At 54.3% G+C, this 21269-nt stretch overlaps 2 protein-coding genes across 4 annotated transcripts; both read right to left on the reverse strand.

Annotated features, from left to right (window-relative positions):
- Nucleotides 1-2350: 2350 nt before the first annotated feature.
- On the reverse strand, nucleotides 2351-6065 carry DND1 (DND microRNA-mediated repression inhibitor 1). Of its 2 annotated transcripts, XM_026105490.2 has the most exons (4): nucleotides 5186-6065; nucleotides 4616-5077; nucleotides 3394-3798; nucleotides 2351-3072 (listed from the first exon to the last, which is right to left on the reverse strand). In XM_026105490.2, exons 1-4 carry the CDS (start codon nucleotides 5268-5270, stop codon nucleotides 3056-3058), a joined length of 969 nt encoding a protein of 322 aa, XP_025961275.1. In that variant the 5' UTR covers nucleotides 5271-6065; the 3' UTR covers nucleotides 2351-3055. The 2 variants fall into 2 exon arrangements, with proteins under 2 accessions (XP_025961275.1, XP_064376813.1); XM_064520743.1 differs by having other exon boundaries at nucleotides 2351-3798.
- Nucleotides 6066-7573: 1508 nt separating this feature from the next.
- Nucleotides 7574-21247, reverse strand: HARS1 (histidyl-tRNA synthetase 1). 2 transcript variants are annotated; one of them, XM_026105492.2, is made up of 13 exons: nucleotides 21093-21247; nucleotides 20663-20749; nucleotides 18651-18770; nucleotides 18100-18195; nucleotides 17389-17514; nucleotides 16166-16273; nucleotides 14144-14242; nucleotides 11910-12003; nucleotides 11541-11668; nucleotides 11197-11439; nucleotides 9743-9859; nucleotides 8817-8963; nucleotides 7574-8097 (listed from the first exon to the last, which is right to left on the reverse strand). In XM_026105492.2, exons 1-13 carry the CDS (start codon nucleotides 21168-21170, stop codon nucleotides 8038-8040), a joined length of 1503 nt encoding a protein of 500 aa, XP_025961277.2. In that variant the 5' UTR covers nucleotides 21171-21247; the 3' UTR covers nucleotides 7574-8037. The 2 variants fall into 2 exon arrangements, with proteins under 2 accessions (XP_025961277.2, XP_064376814.1); XM_064520744.1 differs by having other exon boundaries at nucleotides 21014-21122.
- Between the last annotated feature and the right edge of the window lie 22 nt (nucleotides 21248-21269).

A 21269-nucleotide genomic window follows, 5' to 3' on the forward strand; every position in this document is an offset into this window, starting at 1 on the left:
GGAAGGGAAAAGAGACAGAGCAGGTTGGACCCAGGCGCATGGAGCTGCAGCCTTGTGTCCGTGCTCCTGCCCTGCGTGCCCTTGGCTGCCGCTGTCCCTGCCTGTCCTTCGCTCCCACCTGCCCAGCACAGCTTTGGGTGCTCTGTGTCTGCCCTTCCTCATGGTCCCTGTCACCGCCAGGCACCCTTCACCAGCCTTCCCCCCTCTCCCCCATGCCCACTGCCAGAGCTTTCTGACACGTCTGATGGCCTCGCAGTGCTGCTGTAGCAGTGGCCTCACAGCCCCATCCCCATCCCCATCCTGGGGGATGACAGCCACAAGAGGCTGCATGGGGAAGCAAGGGCAGCTCCAAAGAGCTGCAGCTGCCCCCAAAACGCGGCTCCCTGGGGTGCGCTGGCTGATCCTTTTGCTGATGGTCTCCACCTGGAGTACAAACCACCAAGAGCCCATGGGCACCAGCCCTGAGCACACTCCAGGCCTGGCACTATCCCAGGCACCAAGACTGGGCACAGTAGCAGCCCTGCTGGCACCAAGGCCGTACCTGGAAGCCAAGCTGCTGCAGCCAGCCATGCAGGCTGTCCAGGATCCTCCTGCCATCAAAGATAAAGGCCGGCTGGGAAGGAGGAGTCCCACAGCGACCAAAACCCTCTGGCTTTGGCAAGTGCAACCAGCCGCTCTGGCCCCACCTGGAGCATGTGGCTCAGGTGGGGGTTTGGTGCCACATGGTGTGAAATTTCCCTCTGCCAATGTCAGTCCAGCCTTACTAGAGAAATTGCAACCTCCCTCGTGGGTGGGTTTTCCTGTGCCTGCTGCCTTCCCTTTCCTCAAGCTGCTCACCTGAAGTGTTAGCTATGCCTTGAGAGTTAAGAGGCAAGAGTTTGCTTTGCGACAGGCCTTGTACATTTGTTCTGTTTGATGCCACCATCTCTGCCATGCTGGGGAGAAGATGGCTTCGTCTGGGGCTGCAACTCCCTGCAACCTTGGAAACATTAGTAAATGAGATGCTGGCTCAGCCTCTTTGACCAAATCAGGGAAGTCTGGGCTGGGCACAGAAGAGGAAACACTCCTCGACCTGGGCCCATACAGCAATGTTTTTCCCAAGACACTCTGTGTGCTCAGAGAGGCAACTCACAACAAAGCTGTGCCTATGGCCTCACTAGTGATAGCTGCAGGGAGCATATTTAACTGGAGGGCTGGTGTACACCTTTCGTCTTCCTCCTGCGCTGGGGAGAAGGGCCGGAGCGGTGGCCTTGATGGGCCAGTAAGGCAGCAGGGTTGGAGCGGGCAGGCTGGGGCTGAGCCCTGCGCCCAGCCTGGCTCAGCCCTTGGTCCTGGCTGCCCCAGGCTGCAGAGGAGCCTCCCGAGGAGGGACTGAGATCACAGCTGCCTGGCAGACCAGGGCAGAGCGATTTTGTCTCTCCCTAAGCCTCCCATGTCCCCAGGGATGGGAAGCATGGAAAAGCACACGGAGAGGTTTTGAGGGAACCAAAGGGCACATGCAGGGCTCTGGCTGGCACCAAGAGTGCAAGGCCTTATAGGCAGGGCCTTTGCACACAGCGAAGGGCATCACAACACCTCAGAAAGCGAGAGAGCAGATGAAACAGAGGGCTCTGTGGTGCACAGAAAGCCAGAGGGAGGGACTGAAGTTGCACTGAAAGGCACATGGAGGGCTCTGGCATCACCAAAAGACACATGGTGGGCCTTGGGGGTGAACCAAGAACCACACAGTTGGATCCCGAGTGACCCAAAAAGCACATGGAGGGCTCTGGTTTGCACGCTGAGCACTCTGGGTCTCACTGAGAGACACAGGGAGAGGCTCTTGCCCATCTTGTGGCCTGCTCAGCCCACCAGCCACTTAGGTGATGCTGCCGGGGTCCGCCAGCCTAGCTTCCCTAGAGGCCAGCCTCGAAAGCTGAAGGAGCTTTATTGTAACCCCCACCCCCAAACTGCCATCCTTTATGGCATCTCAGTAGACCTTACAGTGCGCATCTGCAGCAGCCCCAGGATTAAGGGACTCAGTTATGCCCTGATGCAGCCTGGAGCTTCACCCTGCCCAAAGCCTTCCACAGCCAATACTTCTCCCCCGGGATCCCCAGTTCATGGCAAGCCGCTCCATCCTACCAGGAGGCAATGCCCCCTCTTCCCATTTGGGCCTAAGCCCTCATGGGCTGCTCCAGGGCCTCAGAAGCCCCCAACACCTGAGAGCCCAGGGACCAGCTGCCACTCTGTTGTACAGGCTCAGAGCCCAGGCAGACTCTGAGCTCAGACCCCACCTGCCGAGCTGCCAACAGGGCCACAGAAACTGCGGCAGTAAAAGACAACATGACAAAGCAGGCGCCTTCCAGGCTACTTTAATACCAAGTGGCCAGCTTGCGGCCAGTCCTCCTGGTGCTGACGACTCATTCATAGACAGCTGGTAACCCCACCGCTGCTTCCTCGCAGCCCAGGGATACAAACAGCCCCACGTCTCCAAGAGCCTGCAGACGTTCTCCTAGTTAAAAAGCAGCTCTGCCAGCCAATGGGACATACCCCCTTTACCAGGACAGTCCCCATGCATGGCCCTGTCCCCATCTTGAACATCAACTTCATGCCATCAGCCAGGCTGCTCCTCAGATACCAGGCATGCCAGCACAGGAGAGCCAAGGCCACACACAGTGCCCATGATGCCAGGCCAGCCCCTGAGGTCCCCTAAGCCTTCCTGGCCTTCACTCACTGCCAGGCGTCCCTCCAAGCAGTTTCCTCTTCTCCCAGGACCTACATCAGGCTTCCCCACCATAGCAGAGCAACACAAACCAGTTAAAGAAAAGCTAAACCAGGTGGGTAAAACCTACACCCCCCAAGAACAGAACAGAACCAAGTGCTGGCTGAGGATGGGGCAGTCATCATGGACTGTGACATCACCACCATCCTCCTGAGCCAGCTCTCAAACTCAAACAAACTCAAACCAAAACAAACAGGACCACGTCCCCGGCTGGGCCTGCCTCCCGCTCCTGTGGACTGGTGATGAGTAGGCCGACGGCTCAGGTTCGGCCTGTGGTTGAGGTGGGATGACTGCCTAGGCCAGCCGGCATCCTGTGACAGAGAGGAAAGCATCAGGCTCTGTGCGGTGCTGCAGGAAGCCAAGAGCTCAGCGCCACAAAGCCACCTCCTAGCTCCTTGTGCCCTCTGCTACCAGGAACCTCATCCCATGCTTGCAGCTCCTGGAGTTACCTATGGCTAGGCTTTCGCAGTGTTTCTGGGCTGGGATCCCTGCCCACCCTGCCAGGCTGGGCTGGTTTCTTCCCAGATTGGGTCCCAACCTGCCCTATGGAGCTCAAAACTCCCACAGGCCCAGGAGATCCTCCAAGACGTTGGGAGAGGTGGGTATTGTTCTGGCTCTGCGTAAGGACTCACCTAGTATCCTGAGCACCTGCAGCGCCAGCACGTCCTTTGCCTTGTCATGCCCGCTGGCACCCCGCACATCCTGCCGGACCCACGTGAACCCACTGAAGGGCACTGGGTACGCCGGGATCACCACCTGACACCAGAACCGCAGCCACCCATCAGGGTTCGCCTGGACACACTTTGTGAAGAACAAGGGTGTCCCCAGGTGTTGCCTCCGACACAGGGCATCCAGACGGTCCAGCACATTGCACAGCACCGGAGACAGGGGCACCTGCACCTGCTTGGAGCTCCATGGAGACTTGCCACGTGGCACCCAGATGGCCAATGGCTTCTCCTCAGTGGATCGCAGTTTCTGCTTCAGGTCAGGTTTCAGCCAGTCCACTCTCATCTCCTCTTCACAGATCCTCATATTCCCTGTGCAAGAGAGATATCCCAGCTTGCAGGAGACACTTGTGTGCCAGCCCTCTACCTCGCAGAGGCACTGTCGGCTGTGCAGCCATTATCACACTGTCCCCTCCTGTTCCCCAGCATCTGGCATGGTGACCCAAGGGCTGGTCTAACTCTGACCCAGAGGGCATAAACCACACAGGATCCCTCACTTCCATGACATCTCACTCAGCCACAGGCCAGCTCTCATTTCAGAGTACTGCTTCTCCACTCCATTTTGCCACCAAGCTAGGCTAGGGCACAGGGCTGTGAAGCTTGGGTGTTTTTAAAGACAGCCTACAACTACCTGGAGACAGACACCAAGATGACAGAGCCAAATACTTCTCAATTGGGACAGATAAAACTTAGGGACATGGACTCAAATTGAGACTTCAGAGGTTCAGCTTGGACCTTTAGGAAACACATCCCTTAGGAGGGCGGTGGAGCCCTGAGACAAGGCACTGAGAGGTGCAATGCCTCCACCAAAGGGATTTGCAGAACTTAGCCAAAGTCCCAAATGACACAGACCAGTACTGGTGACATTCCTGCTCTGAGCAGGCGATTAGACTGAGGACCTCCAGATGCCCCCAGCACTGCTTGGTTTGCAAAAGGACTGCCAGGGATCAGCCTCATGGAGGACTACTGATCTTAGAGGGAACATAGGGAGAGGACAGGGGATGTCTCAAGGCTGAAGTCACCTCTCAGCTGAGCCTGGAGCTGGGGCCAGTACGTGCCTAGAGACACCAGGAAGACAAGGCCCAGCACCATCCCATAGCAACCAAGCCTCCCGCTTGCCTCCTGGTACCTTCCATCAGGCTTTTCTTGGCCATGGCAGCAGCCCGGTGTGAGCTGTACTTCACCACAGCAAGCCGGGCCCGTTTCTGGTAAGGGCTGGGATACAGGGTGATGCTGAGGATGCCCTCAGCGGCCTCCTGCAGCATGGCCTCCAGGCGCTTCCGGCTCAGCGAAGTGGCCAGGCCATCCATGCTCAGCTCGCACTTCTCTGTGCTCTTGCACACCAGGATGGCGCAGCCTGCCTGCACCTCAAAGTTGTTGAGGGCGGTGATCGCCACCTTGGCACTGCGCCGATTGCTGTACTTGGCATAGGCAAAGCCCCGGTTGAGCCCACTGAATGTCATCATGAGACGAAACTCGTAGAGCTTCCCCACACTCTGGAAGAGGGGGATCAGCGTGTTCTCGTACATGTCCTGCGGCAACTTCCTGATGAACACCTCCGAGCCTGTCGGTGGGGGGTCACCCACCCAGCCTGCAGGCACACAGTGACACAGCGCATGTGGGCAAGACCCGCTTAGCCTCCGTGCCCACGCATGCTGTGTTCCCAGGGCATGGCAATGCTAAGGTGCCCTTCACGTACCTGGTGGTGGACCACCATATCGCCTCTGCCCGTTGATCTGCACCAGGTTGATGCCAGTTTCTTTCACCCAGGTGAGCAGGGCCATCTTATTGGCTTGGTTGATGCTGTCAGTCCAGGTCTGCAAAGGCAGATGATGCTAGTGCAGCTCTGGGCAAAGAGTTTCCAGCCTCCCAACCAGGGGCATCCCAACCCCAGGAAGCAACCATAAGCCCTACCATCAGCTGGCCAGGAAGGAGCAAACGCTTAGCTGCTCTGCCCTTAAGGTAAGGCCCTGAAACCAGGAAACCCGAGTGGGCTCCCAACACTGTACATCCTAAGGGCTTCCACATGTGCTCTCCAAGCCTGCTCCACATGAAACAGCCAACTCCAGAGATTTTGGTAGAGCATAAGGACATGAACAATTCCTCTACAGATATCCATGGGAGCTTTAAAAGCAGAGACATAGGCACCTGCTCAATAGCCTGCAGTATTGCAAGAAAGGGCTAGAGCAAAGAGCCAAGATGACACAGGATCCCAGTCAGGCTGGGACCCCCAGAGAGCCAACTCCCTTCTCTGCCAGCATCTTCCCAGGCTTTGGGGTCACAAGAACTTCAAGGAGGGACTGAAAACACCACTTATGTGACAATATTATGTTTTAGCTCATTAAGTGTTGCAAGGTCCCACTAGGGCCCCTGAAGGCCATAAATTGAGTGGAATTAAAGTTATCTGCTTGGGTACATTTTAACCTGAGGCATCTTTGTTTGTATCATCAGGTAACGGCTGCTTTCTCTCTTCAAGGTGTTGGCCTTTCTTGACCATAAGAAAACACTTTTGTATAGAGGGTGGGGACGCTAAAGCGGGTCAGTTCTGCTGAAAGGGAGCAGAAAGACCAGCTTTGCATCCAGCCACTCTGCCGCCACAGCCCAGGCTACTGCCCGCCCCTTCGGGCCATCCTTCCCCCCCCCCCGCCCCGTCTCAGGTGGTTTGTGCGTGTGGGCACGCCCTCGCCCTCGGGAAGGGCAGGGCCTGGCTCTCAAGGCAAAGCAGCCCATGGCCAGCTGGGAGCACAGCCCCAGCAGATGAGGTGCTAACATCACCACGGTGGTCTCTAAAGAGCACATAGGCACGGAGCCAACCCGCTCCCCCGAGGAGATGAGGGAGACGCAGGAGGGCGGGACCGGGGCTCCAGGCCCGGGGGAGCCGTAAGCGCGGCCGGCTGCGCTCCCGGGAGGATCCCGCTCTCGCGGAGCAAACGCGGCAGCTCCCGGTGCAGCCCAGCTGGGCGAAGGCGCAGAGCGAAAGGCCAACGCCGCCCCGACGGTTCTCGGGCCGGGCCCGGCCCCGCCGCCGCCCGACGGAGAGTGCCTCGGGGCGGTGTTTGCCGGTGCGGACCACGACGGGGCAACGCTGTAAGACCGGCCCCGGGGGATCCGGCCCCGACACACCGGCTCTCAGCCCCTCTCGCCAGCCCCCAACAGAGACGGCTCCGAAACCGACGGCCGCACCTCCCCCCTCCGCCCGGCTAAGCAGCGCCCCCGCTCCGGACACCGGCACCGCTGCCGGGCCCGGCAGCAGCACCGGAGCTCCGGCAGCCCCCCGGGGGTCCCTTCCACCCCTCGAAGCAAAGTGCGGCGGACCCGGCCCCGCCGCAGCGACCCGGTGCTCGACTCCCCCCTCGCTCCCGGCAGGGCCGCACCCGCGGGGATGCTCCCCGACGGCACCTACCGCTGCCTCCATCTCCTCGCCGCCGCCGCTCCGCCCTCGCCGGGGCCTGGAAGCTTCCAGCGCCGCCCCCGCCCATTGGGCCGCGGTTACCCCGCCCCGGGGCGGGAGGGTCCCGCCGGCCGGGCCTCTCGGTGCCGCCCCCCCCGCCCGGGACGCGCCCCCGGGCAAGCGGGGCGCCCTGCGGGGCCGCCCGCGGCCTCCACGCTCTTGGTCCCCGCGGTAGGATTTGGGCACTGCACAACCCCCCGGGGCTCTGTAACCATAGGACAGGGGGCCTGGGAAAAGCTGGGCAAATCAAAAAAAATACCTGCTTTGCAGAGGGGACCAGAGCACCGTGCTGGGCGAGAGGTGCGGGTCAGCGCCGAGGTGAGTGGGTGCGGAGGTGGGGGGCAACCGCTGGGGACAGAGCACCCGCGCTCTTTGGGCAGGAGGCAAGGAGACCCATTTCAGCCCTCGCAGCGGCATGGCGAGCCTGCACCGTTGGTCCGGGGCGGACCTCAGCCCAGCGTTTCTTTGCCCGCAGCACAGCGTTTTGCAGCAGCACTCTTTCAAGGGGCCGGGAAGGAATTGCAGCTTAAGAAACAGCCAAAATGGCATTTAACGTCAGCTCCCGCTCAGAGTAGCGGAGGCAGGTAAATGAATCCCTGCTCCAAGCAGAAAGCAGGAGAAAGCAGGAGGTATGGATAGGACAGACAGAAGATTTATTATGTTTCTTGGAATGGGCTTTACATTTTGCTTTGGATAAGGTCACCTCCCTGAAGCCAGAGCAGAGACGTTAGACTGGATGTTTATTCAAAACGAAGGGAACAAGAAGCTGCAGCCAAGACCCTGGGGTTTGCCAACAGCATGGGGCTCCACATGTCACCTTAACAACCACGGACAGGAGGCCAATGCTTGCCAGGGACTCTCACAAGACATCTTCCCAGCAAATCGCTCAGGGCCACAGTGTTTTGTAGAAGGCAACACAGCCTCTCTGCTCCCGTTGGGGAAGGGAGGGCACAAGACAAGAATAAATGCAGCTTTCAAAGGCTCCCCCACCCTACACTCGCTGCCACAGCGCTTGGTAAAGGAGACAAACAGCTTGCTATTTATGGGAGGAAATCTGTCAGCTGAAATCCAGTGAACAAGTAGATGCAGCTGGAAGGGCTTTAAGTCTGGCTTGTTCGCGTCTTGATCTCCTCAGCAAGGCTCTCCCTGCGAACATCAACCTACAATAGGGGAACACAGCGTTCCATAAATACAACACAAGCAGCTTGACGTATTGTGATTTTCTCTGGTCCCAGAGGAATGGCCCACACTGTAGATCCCTGAACTGAGGAGAAGCTGGGAGTTTGAGGAGGCCACGGGATGGGAGACTCTCCAGAGCTGGAGGGGACAGTGCTCCTTGCCTCGGGGGAACTGTGCAGGGGGAAGACCTGGATTGTCATATGTTTCAGAAGTCCCTGGAGAGACCACAGCTTAAAAAGATCTAATGAGAGGTGCAATGTATAAAGACCTGAGAACCTAAACTCTTATAGGAGGCTCGGTGGGAAACTGAGGCCAGGGCATGTGCTGCACAGCAAGTCAAGAAAGGCTAAGGACACTCATCTCACTTTGTCTCCAAAGGTGCACACACAAGTCCAGGCCTATTAAAGTACTGCCATCAATCCATGGACCTCATCTCGAGTCTGCCAGCACTGGCTCTCATTCCTCCGACTGTCATGTGTGGACAGTCTTTCCCTCACATCAGGTGGAAGTGCCTTGCTCCTTCAATCTCCCCCTTTGGATGCTAAGCTCAAAATGAGAGCCTGCAAAGCCACCTTGCTACCTACAGCCTGAGTGCACTGCTGCTGAACAACCGGGTATGGATGGGTCCTGAGGGCTGGCCTGAGCTGGGATGAAGGGTCAAGTAGCTGGCAGTCACACTCCGAGGTACCACAGGCCTCACCTCCTCCCTAGTGGCCACGACCCGCAGCTTGACAACTCCATCCTTGAGCTCCTGCTCACCCACGATGGCAACAAGGGGAATGCCTGTGTCCTCACAGTACTGCAGCTGATTCAGTAGTTTGGGATTCTTCTTGTACAGCATCTCTGCCTGGAAGAGACCCAAAGCACAACACTGTGCTCAGCACCGGCCCATTTCTTTGCACCCCCAGCCGGACATTCCTGGCCTAGTCTGCTCATTGCTGTCTGGTGAGCAGGGTGCAGGGTGGGCTAGGAGACTGGCTAAAGGAGAAGGCTGGACATTACAGCTAATGAGTAACAGAATGCAGCCCAAAGGCACCCATAAGACCCTGTTTATCGTGGGAAAGCACCAGCTCTTTAGCTCTAGTCTGTGGCAGACCAGGGCTGACACCTGTGATATCCCTGCAGGTTCAGAATCCTCTGCAGAGTACCCAGGCACTGCTCAGCCTCCAAGGTGGGGGAAAGGTGCCTGAAGCCAGCAGGGAGCATGACCTGCCACACAGCTTACCTTCTGCATGCAGAAAACAGCCCTGGCTCCTCCCTGACTCCTTCCCCTCCTTGAAAGGTCGTGTGTTTTTGGCTTTCTGTTGGAGGCAGCATGACATCACAGCTGCCATGAAGCGGGGGCTGGAGTGTTGCCTGGCTTGGGAATCTGTCTTAAGCTAAAGACGCAGCCAGAACAGCCCCTGCAGTGCTAGGGAGGTAACCAAATTGTGTCCAGCCCTTCCCAGGGAACGTCCAATTTGGGACACAGAGAAGAGGCTGGCTCCAGTCAGGAAGGCAGCCTGCTGCCCAGCTTCTCCCCACAACTCCCTCCTCCCCAAGTAAAGCTAGATCTGGTCCATTCCTGGCATAGGAAACAGGAGAGTGGATCAGGCAGCTCCTCACTTGGCCACCAGCAGTTTGTACCTTGATCCCAGCGTCCCACAGCTCAGAGATGAGCTTCAGTCGCTCTTCTAGGAGCTTCTTCTGGGCAGAGGCCACTAGCACCTGCGTCTCTGTTGTTCGGATCTTCTCTGCAGAGGCCTGGAGAAGAGGCAGACTCAATAAATGCCACGGACATAGAGAGATATCCCAGACCCTATGAGCAGGAATGGTCTACATCCCAGGTCCATCTGTTCAGCAGAGGACCAGGCTCAGTGGGATGAGCAGCATAGCCCCATTGCAGTCAGAGAGGCCCACAGACCCCATCCTGGAGCCAAATCCAACCTTCTGGGATTGTTCTGTGATGGGGGCTTAACACAGCCTCCCTCCTGCACTGCGACTGTGTCCAGGCTGGAGGATCTACTGAGGATGAGCAATACCTCTCTCACCTTTTGCCTAGAGACTGTTCCTCTGCACCCAGGGGTTTGCAGCCTCACAGAAACCTGCTCCGAGTGGCTCAGGAGCAGCCTAGTGGGAGCTGGATAGAGCCATCTGTCTGCTTCACAGCTGGGCTGGAAACTATGGGTTGGATGTAACAGCAGCAAGCTGATATGCTCCAGCACTGTCAGGAGTAATCATGAGCCACCTGCTTCCATGCAAGACAGTGGATACTCAAAGTGGCATTTTCCTGCCTCTGCTTTCTCTGGAGGGAGAAACCTTTAAAGGTCACATGCAGAAGGACCAGCCCATCCAGGACTGGAGGTAGTGGGGTGAGGGTTCATTTTCCACTGAGAAATTCAGACTGTATCTGGCTGCCAGGAGAGAGCTCCCCACAACAGGGCTCTGGGAGATGTGAACGGGAGGCAGTGTGTTGGGAACCTACAGAGACATACTTGACACACATTGAATAGGACTGAAGATGAGGAATGGGCAGAGAAACTCTGAGGAAAAGGGAACACAAACAAGGTATCTGGGACTCCCCAGACACACCACACTCCCTGATCTGGGAGACCCAATCCCTTTCTGGTCTCCATAGTATCTTGTATGTGATGGGTACACATACAGGGCTGCTGTCACCCTGTCAGGCTTGCAGGACAGTGCTGGCTTGCCAAGAAGGCTGGGTGGTCATTTTAGGTTTCTAATGCAGTGGGGAACACTAAGGCATCTCATCTAGGTACCTGGTACTGCTGGAAATTAAAGTACCCCCTCCATCTGCAGCTGAACATGCCAGGCTCCCATCTCCAGCATTGCTGGAAGCAGGATCTTATCTCTAGTGAGACCTCCAGAGATCATCTCCCAAGCAAGAGGAAAGAGGAGACTGTGACCTGATTCTGACTCCTCCTGCAGAGCAGAGTGGGGGCCTGGCTGGCTCCTCCATCAAGGACCACAGTGAGTAAGACTCACTTCAGCATCTCCTGGACTGGGGGATGCAACAGACACAGGGGAAGAGCATAAATCCTCACCTTCCTCCCTTCCTAGTCAAGCACCAAGGCACTTACCTCCAACTTCTGCTCCATGATGGAGAAGATGCGCTCAATCCCAATGCTGACTCCCACACAGGGCACCTTCCGACCCTTGGGATCAAACATCCCCACCAGCCCATCGTAGCGACCGCCTCCAGCCACACTCCCAACGCTGACCGGCTCCTCCACTTGGTTATTCTCCTGCTGTACCAGCACAGCCTCAAAGATCACCCCTGTATAGTAGTCCAGACCACGCGCCAGGCTCAGGTCAAAGGAGATCTGCAGGACACAAGCAGAGTCCCATCACTGGGTGCAGCTGGGGAGCCCAGGGCTGCCCAGCCATGAGGGCAGCACCCCCTCCTGCCCCTGCACCTCCTCACCTTCCCTGTGATGCCAAACAGTGTCAGGTACTCAAACAGCAGCTTCATGTCCCCCAGCCCCTCCTTGGCTAGTTTGTTCTGAGATAGCTTTGGGTCCTGGAGGAGCTGCTCAATTAGGTCCAGGCCACCTGTGGGAACAAGGCGTGCCTGGGCTCTGCCATGGGCCAACAACAGGGCAGCACTGGCAACGATGGGCCCAGCCAGTCACCTGGGCTGCTTTGCACCCTCTGGCCCTGCCCAGGGTGCACTGGCCCCTCTCTGTCTGCCTGCCCTGGAAGAGAGTGGCCACGCTTGTAGGGACAGAGATCGAGCACGCTGGAGGGGGGCTTTCAGCTGAGAGGGAGAAGGCATCCACCCCACAGCACTCACCATGGAGCTGGACGTATTCCCCAATGCAATCCGCAGCCTCAGGAGAGAGCCCCTTCTCTCCCACCATCTCACTCCTCACATCCTCCCACGGCATCTGCAAGGGAAGACAAAAACATCAGCCCCTGCCCCAGGGATACAGCCTTTCCTGGGGACACTCTCTGGCAGCCCTGGCCCTCTGTCCTGACTCATACAGGTGAACAGACTCATCTGCCTCCAACATGTCTTTACACTGCAGGACTCGTCAGTGTCAGGGTGGGCAAGGACTGCATAAGAGAAACAGAAAATGAAATGTAGCCAAAGCTGAAGCCTGTTACACCCATGAAGTATTCTTAGCAGCACATAATTAATATACTTCCTCTGCACCTGGAAAGAAGCATGATATACTAACTGACACTGTAGGAGCATTTTGTAACACTACTAATCGCACTGCCAGCAACAATGTAAAAGCCTTTTGTTACAGAGCTCAGCAAGAATATATAATAAACAGGTAACCACAAAGCAGCAAACAGATTTGTGGCAGTTGCATAAAGCAGGTGAAGGCAAGCACATGCAAGGAGTAAAATCTGTTACACAACAACAAAGGATGCAGAATGAGCAGGACAGATGTATGGGGGAAGCAGAACAAGTCCCGGTCCTAGAAACAAGATGAACTATGCTGGGAGCAGGTGAAGTCCCTCTGTTTTTCTTGGGGATGGAGTCAGGAGCATACAAACACCAACAATGAGTGATGAAAAACAAGGAAGAAACAAGTTGACCACTTTAGTTCCACCTTCTCTCTCCTAAAGGTCACATGAGGGCCTGAATCCCTTACAGAACCACACGACAGCCAGTGCTCTTGAGGCAGCTTGGCAAGCATGAGTGCGTGGGTACCTCCTCTCTTGTGTCTTACAGAAGCAGCTGTGCACAGAAAGTTCTGCATCATACCAAACCCAAACAAGCCATTCAAACATGATGTCTACAAACAGCATGTTTTATAAAAGCACCTGCACAAATCAGTGCAGGTGTGAATGAAGTGAACAGGAAACTTGCGATGAGCTACCAGATCTCACAGGACTGGGCAGAGAGATTACGGCACTGAGTGACACGTTCACACTGGGGCTGTGTTAGCCCTGCTAGGATGCTGCACAGTCCTGGCCAGCTGTCAGCCTCAAGGAGCCATGTTCCCAGCAAGAGGTCCTTGTGCTGGTAGCGGCAACAAATGAGCGTGGACGCATGCAGTGAGGGATATAATGCAGTATGAGATCAAACAGATCACCTTCTTCAGGCCAGAAGGCAGGAATGTCCCATTAGGGTTATTTTTCAGGCCTGTGTTTCTGATCTCTCATTCTTTCTCACTCCAAATTCCTCAGACACTTATTTCCAAGTGAACATGGAAACCTCATTTCTATATGTCCTTCTTGCTGCCCACTCCTGTCCTCCTGCTGTTCCCTCACTCCATCTCCCAAGGGTCCCACAACCCCGTCAGAGGTGTGGGTTCTACTGGGATGCCCTGATCACCCCTAAACAGCATGGCCAGCAATGTGCACACACTACAGACCCCACGTTCCCAGTGAGGATGCTGGACGTGACATTGCCAAGCAAGAACAGCACTTGCTCGACAGCAAGATTTGCTGGACAACACAATTCCTGCAGCCAGCGCAACAATTTCCATTTGACTTGGCCCTGTCACCTGCAGGGTAACTGCCTTTATGCATGATGAAGTTCTCCACTTCTAGACTACCACAGAAATTTGCCACTACATCAAGAGCTCTTTCCTATTGAGTTCTGAAATTTGAGCAAAGGTTCCAGAACACAGTTACGATTCCCTAACCCACCAGTCCCAAACCACCACATTAGAAAAGGCTTTTCAATGTTGTGGCTCAGTCTGAAAGGTGGGATCTCAAGCTCTAGGTTCATAAGCAGTGGCAGCTTAAGAAGGCTGAGGTGTGGGATATTAATTTTAGAGACCTGCAGAGCCTCCAAGGAGAAGAGCACCTTTCCCTCCCTCCTTTCCGTCAGCACCACATGGGATGTTGGAAGGGAAAGCATAGAATCCAGTTCTGCTATGTGGCTGCAGCATCCAATGTGCCTCCCCCTCAAGGTTCATGTGGGAAAGGAAAGGAAGGAACAGGAGCAACTCGATTATTGGCATTTTCCAGCCAGCTCTCACGGCCCTTGGCCAGAGCAACCCACAGGGACAGAGACTTGCTGAAACTCCAGTAGCAGCTGCTGCAGCCCAGAATTCCAGCCCATACCTTATCCAGTTTGTCAACGCTGGAGCAGATTGTCCGGAACTTGCTCTCTGGGACACCACAAACTGCAAACATCCCATCAAGGATGCGTCGATCGTTGACCTGGGGGACAGGGAGCAAGTCATTTACTATGAACTCCAACATATGCTTCAATTGAGCCCAGTTTCTCTCCTCTCTGGTTTTAGGTATGGAAGAGAAAAACTAGCAGTCACCCTAGCCTGATGGGGAACTCTTGCTGAGCATTCTGGTGGATAAGATAATTTCCATTTCAGAACAGCAGGGAGAAAAGACAGCTATTGGCATTTTCAAAAGCCTCTGCCAATGCACCTCTCCAGAGACTCAAGAAGTCACAGTCAGAAGTAGGCAAAATGTTGTCATTGATTAGGAACTGGAAAGGAAAGACCAAGATGAGATGAGCTTTACCAGAATGTGGAGAGTCAGACTCAGCTAGAACAGTGGGGAGGAGCAATGGATGGTGGAAGAGAAACAACACAGACAACCTGGAGTGCAAGTGGCTGCTAGTGTTTTTTGCTGCTTATAATTCCTGGGCAATTTCAGTCTTCTCCTCATTCTTGGGGAGCAAAGCTGCCTCTCTCCCCACACCAGTGCAACTGATTCCTACCAAGCCTGGGTAGAGCCATCAGCTTCTCCTTCTAGAGCCACAGACACCTCCACTCAACAGAGGAAAAAGCTGAAAAAATTTGGTGGGACCTACAAGCCCATATGGGGACACATGCCATCAGTCTCCGGTGCAGGTTTAAAAACAGGTCAGGAACAGACCATGAACCGCGATGAATTCAGTACACTACCCTGTTCTCTCAGTGCAAGAACAAAGTGATATCTGATTATGTTAAAATCTTGTTGAGGGATTTTTTTTTGATAGCACAGTAAATTCCATGGTTTAATTATGCTCCACAAGAGGAGGTAATTGAGGCCAAAGGCTTAGCTGGATTCAACGTTTCTATGGCTAGTTAGAACATCTGCAGTTAAATTAGACAGAAACAAAGACTGTTCAAAGGTTATAAATACTCCTGCATTGACACGAACCAGATGGTCACTCATGGAAGACATGGAGCTGTTTCCACCACAGGCAGGTTATTCTGCCATTCCCCATTGCAGGGTTGCCTGCCTGTCCTCAAAGGGATCTGCTATTGACACTGACCAAACACAAACTGCCTGGATCTCAGCTTGAAGGCAGTTCTTGTGCACAGCAGGTCAGCTCATCCCAGACTGGTTCAAGGGCAGGTAGCCCACTTCCCACTCAGCAGGGGCCACACTGGTGAGCACAACACCCAGCCTGCAGTCAGACATGATCTGCACCTCTCACCTCCCAGCAGAGCCCAACAACAGCCCAGCTCTGGGTCTCCCTCGGAGCTCCCACTGCCCTCCTGCACATCAGATCCTTCTAACCATCACTCTCCTGCTGCTGTAAACTCGTACTCATCCTGGCTGATCTGTACACCCAGGGCCATTTGTTACCACACCAAGATGACAGCCGTTTTGAAGCAAACGGCAAGCGCGACCTAAAGCAATGCATATGTATTCAGGAAGAGGTCTCAGTCCCAGAAAGGACCCAGTTGGGAAGGCAGGAATTTGCAGACAATGCTGCACACACGCAGGAGATGTCCCTACTAAGGGCACATCAGAAGCGGGGACAAGGGCAAGGATCCTGCGTTAGAGCCTGCATTTTACTGCAGGCAGTGTATGTGACAGCCACACTGTTATTTGGGCTGCTAGACATTTTGCAGGGGACCATGGTTAATGCTACAGAGAACCCCACTAAATTGTGGCCTCAGGGAACCCCCTACATTCCCACCTAAAGGGCAGTCTGAGGACCAACATTCAACCTGTAAACAGAGACAGCACAAGAGCAGGAAGAGGCCAGATGAACTAGGGTTTCTGGATCAGGCCTCAGTGAGGATTAGAGAGGAAATAGGTGCTGCTGGGTAGAGCCATAGGGACAAAGACCACTGCTTTGCATGGTGGCGCAGAGAATCCTGCCTGGATATCTGGCTCTCCTCTCACCTTAATAAGAAAGTCTCCAAGCTGCAGCTCACTCAGGATCTCATGCACTATTTTCAGGCACTCTGCATCAGGAATCATAGGATCAAACTGTCCAGCGATGTCAAAATCCTGGGGACAGGAAAAGGCAGTGAGCACTTTGGCACTGCTACTGTGGCTGCAGCAGCAGCACTTCACTGGAAAAACCCAGCCAAGGGCTGGTCAATCATATTTAAGAAATGATGCAGAAAAAGCTGCTAGGCCAAGCAGAGAAGCGAAGCACCTCAAGGAGAGAGGGTATCAGAGCTTGAGTTACCCAGTTTAGGGAAAGGAAGGTTTCTCTAAGGGAATACTTGGGAAGGGGAGAAAATCAGTATCAAGGGATGAGAGCGACTGTTTAAATAACTGCACTGACACAAGGAAAATAAGCTATAATTTTACCTTAGGTATTAGAAGACCATTTCTAATTAGCCTAGGAATAACATCTTGGAATGATCTTTCAAATGAGACAGCAGGCAAATTTCAAGTATTTTGGAAATGGGAATTTGACAGCATGGGGAGTTGGAAGATATCAACAGAGATTATATGAAGAAACAGTAATATTCTCAATTAAGAATTAGTTTGTGATATGAGGCCCTGTGGACTGTGTTAATACAGTGGAACAAACCCATTCCTCAGGGCTCCCATGTCTGAGAGATCCACAACGGAAATTGCTTTCTGAACTGTTCTGTAATTAGGCCTCTAGGTTTTTCTGCACCTTCCTTTGAAATGGAGGATCGATTAAATATAGGTAAGAAGCAGTAAGTGCGATGGCTGAGTGACTCACCTGCCCGATTCATGTGTCCTGCTCATACACCCAGATGTTAAACTGATGCCAAATTTGGGATCAGGAGGCAATTCTTCCCCTAGGCCAGGCTGATAGGCATTGTGGGATGGAGTAAGGGGCTGCCCTCCTCCATGGTATGAAGCACAGCCTGCTACCTGGGGCACCTGGAGGTTACATTACTGAGTTCCCTGTTATAACAGTGCCCTGTGTTATGGCTGCTGTCTTCAGTCTCTCCCACTCGCAAGCTGTGTTTAGTACCCACAGGGGCACACAGAGGAGAAGGTCAATGGATCCTCCTAAGCATCTTACAGCCGCAGGGAAGCTGACCTCATGGTGGCACAGACTTTGGTCCTATATCCCCACAACCACTGCCCAGCCTAGAGTCCTGCTCAGCAACACCCCTGCCAACAGCCAAACTCACACACTGGTAAAACTCCCTGTAGCGACCCCTGGTCATGGCTGGGTTGTCCCGCCTGTACACCTTAGCAATGTGGTAGCGCTTGATGTTGATGATTTTGTTCATTGCCAAATAGCGAGCAAAAGGCACCTGGGACCGAAAGGTTAAGGATAGAAATGAGGAGAATCACCCCACCCAGTCATTGCCCACAGGCAGTGCTGGGTCCTTGCTATCTCCCCAGAATCCATGAGTGCAGCACAAACCCATGAGACAAAGCAATAACAAGTGTCTGGACTCTCTGCAGCTCCCCAAGGCCTCCCCAGCTCTCTGAGACAGTCCCACATGTTCTGCCACTAGCACAAGAACAGGTGTCCCTACAGGCACCTTCCTGCACTGCCGCAGGCCAGATCTCACTCCCGTGTGGCTTGCATACCATTGTAGCCTGGTTTGGGTGCCCTGCTGTAGAACAAACCCCACTCAACACACATCTCCCTTCCCTCCACATGCAAGTGTTACTTCGCTCAACCAAAGTGCTGGACACAGCAACTAACTGAGCAAGAGCTCTGCCCACACTGAACCACACCATCTGCTCATGATCTCCATACCACTACAGAGGTCAGAAAAGACTGTCCTCCCTCTTCCTCCCTTGCCCTCTGGACAGGACTGCCCCAAAAGGGGGATACCAAAGACAACAAGACCCCTCAGCACTGCAGGAACCGGGCCATGGCAGGATACAGTCAGGTCATAGCGCAGGGACAGCAGCTCTCCCCCCTGATCTTTCAGATCATAGATGAGTTTCGAGTCTTCTCCGTACTTCCCTGTCAGCGTTTCCTACAAAACAAGCACAAGTGAACAAACAACATCTTCAGTGACAGTGGATCAGAGAATCACAGAATGGTCAGGGTTGGAAGGGACCTTTGGAGATCATCTAGTCCAAGCCCTCTACTCAAGCAGGGTCACATAAAGCAGGTTGCCCAGGACCACGTCCAGATGGCTTTTGAATATCTCCAAGGACGGACAGTCCACAACCTGTCTGTGCTACCTAAAAGCTGATCTAGGGGATCAGCCTTAGAGCACGCGGAGAACAAGAGGAGAAAGAAAGGACATCCCAGGAAATGGAAGGAAATACTTCTTAGTCCTCCAATTTACTACAGAGAATCCACTGTTTTCTGAGGTCACAGGTCCTTCAAGGTCAGTGTTAATGATTTTCCCACCCTGTAAGTGCAGCCAAGCTTTCAACTGCAGGATCTGAACCAGCTCAGCCAGGTTGCTATGCCCTTGCTCACCTTCAGCTCAAACACTGGTGTGTCAATAACCTCTGCTCCATGGCGCTTGAAGCAGGTAATGATAGCATTGAAGACTCTCTCCCGAATGGCCATTTGCTTGGGGTTGTAGTCCCGTGTGCCCTGGGATGAGATGAGGAAAAGAAGAGCAAAGAACACATCAGGTTAGAGGTAACAGAGAACATCCCTGGCGAGGTGCAGGATCTGCTAAGTTCATATCCAGAAACCAGATGTCAGGATAACTGGTAAAAAGCAGCACCAAAGAATACTGGAAAACATCAGCACTCCGCTCATACACAACCTGTCACAGTCAGCAGAGCTAAACGTGAGCCAGGTGTTTCAAGATGCAAGGAGGCAAAGAAGCTAATATAGATCCAGGACCCAGAGGGCTCAGTGCTCTTAAGGCAGATGATACAGCGAGGATCTGTCCACAGCTTTGATTCAGATTTATCAGCTGGATCCATACAGTAACCCACTCTGACAGCTGGGCTTAGAGGACAGACATTCTTTGAAGCTGTCAAACAAGGAGTAGCTTTATACTTTCCAAAGAACTCACACAGAGAAAAGTCAGATATTTTCAAAGCGTGCTACCTACGAACTGCCCATCTACTGTTCACCGGGATGGGCTCCCTTTTAATTTCTTCACTATTAAGAGTCACTGAATCATTTTGATCCCCCCTTTAAGCTTTCAGCAACGCATAACTGACTGGTAATTAACTGGATCTCTCTTTTCTAGGGACAGGCAGATGGGAGAAAGCAGAGAGATCAGGTAGATTACACTCAGCAACACCCTGCATGCAGGTTGCACAGTGAAGAGTGGCTTTCAGTAGTGCCCTGACATGACTAAGAGACCGGAAACCCCCGCTGCGTTTTCCCTGGAACTCATGAAGCTGGAAATCCCCTCTCCAAAGCTTTAAACAGTAAGATACTCATCCTCTTTCTCCGTTCACCAAGATATATGATAAAGGAAATGGAATAGTGAGGGGAGAAAGTTCTTAAGGGTTTCCCGTAAGTCAGTGATGTTAGCATAAGCTGGTCTATTAGTGAACAACACTCAAAGCTGTCTACAGGTCACAGCATGGCACAGCACTTTGTCTCTGGTCAGCTGCTAGTGAAGAAACATCCAGTTTACAAAAAACTTCAGCATAAATTGTATTACAGACATTGTTCTCTGGGGCCTGAAAACTGAAAGTCTGTCCTTTCAAGAGCAAAGAGATGTCGGCAGCAGGCCAGACCTGCCCTGTAAACAGGATGGCTCCACTCCCACAGACTGATGCAAGACCAGAAGCCATAAGAAAAAAGACCCTTTTCCTTCCTGCCACATTGTACTTCCTGCCACATTGTAAGGTGTGCTGAACATTTCTGGCAAGCGCTACCAGGCACTTGGGTTTCCTTGGCTCTCATATTCTTTGCAGTTCCCCCCCCCCACTGAGCCTAGCCCCAGCACAGCTGCACTTTGCAGTAGTGTGTGCTCACTCAGCCTGCCAGCAGCTTCACTCACTCTGTCAGGTTAACAGGGAACATGATCGTGTTGAGAATCCTTACCTTTGAGAGCCAATGTTTGCAGACACTGGTGCTACTGGTCAGTGCTACGTAAACTGAAGAGTCCTAGTCCTAAACTGCTCACCAGAGGTAATACAAGTCACGCCCCTACTTCAAACAGTGAGACCCAGGCAGACACAAGACCTCTTATAGTGTGCAGCTGTGAAAAAACTTGACCAAATGGGAACTTATTTCCTGAATTGCATCAGTTTGTGGTTGGCTTGTCACAGAAGCACCAGAAACCTTTAAGTTTTAGCAGGGATATCTGGGCTGGATGCTGTCAGGGATATTTTCATCCTTCTCTCTCCTACACCTAGCCATTAAGAGCAAAAAGGAAACTGAAACAGAAACAAGAACAAGGACAGGCAGGTCAGTGCTGCGTGCCAAAATTTTGCATGCACAGGTTCGTGTGGGTGTTCATGCAAGGAGGCTGTGCGTACAGAGAGGCGTGTGAAGATGTTCGAAGATGTTACCTTCGGGGTCTTGAGCACAAACTTGGACTTCCCCTCATCTCCCAGCTGCGTCTCCATCTCCAGCAACTTCTCCATCTCCTTTGAGATCTGGGGAGGGAACAGAAAGGAAAGTGGGGGTAAACCTGCCAGGCAGGCACAGCCCTCGGCTTTTCCCCAGTACCCGCAGCCTCCCCACCCCAGCACGCCCGGTACCCGCAGCCGCCCCACCCCAGCACGCCCAGTACCCGCAGCCGCCCCACCCCAGCACGCCCGGTACCCGCAGCCTCCCCAGTAGCCCCACTGCTGCTACAGCCCCCCAGCCTCAGCACCCGAGTCCGCCCCGCCCAACCCGCCGCCCGGCGCTGCCACTACCTCCGGTCCCCTCAGCATCCGCCGCCCCCGGCCCAGCCCCCGCGAGCACCGGGAGCGCGGCAGCCCCGCGCCGCCGCACCTCGTCGGGGTCGGCTTTCTCCTCCTTGAGCCGCCGCACCGCCTCCGCCTGCGCCCGCACGGCCGCCTGGCCCGCCATGGCCGCGCCTGCGCCTGCGCCGCGCCCCGCGCCTGCGCACTGCCGCGCGCCGGGCTGGGCTGGGCAGCCGGAGCCTCCCGCCGCGCCGGACACCGAGGG

The sequence above is a fragment of the Dromaius novaehollandiae genome, chromosome 15, assembly GCF_036370855.1.
Source record: "Dromaius novaehollandiae isolate bDroNov1 chromosome 15, bDroNov1.hap1, whole genome shotgun sequence".
Taxonomy (NCBI): domain Eukaryota; kingdom Metazoa; phylum Chordata; class Aves; order Casuariiformes; family Dromaiidae; genus Dromaius; species Dromaius novaehollandiae.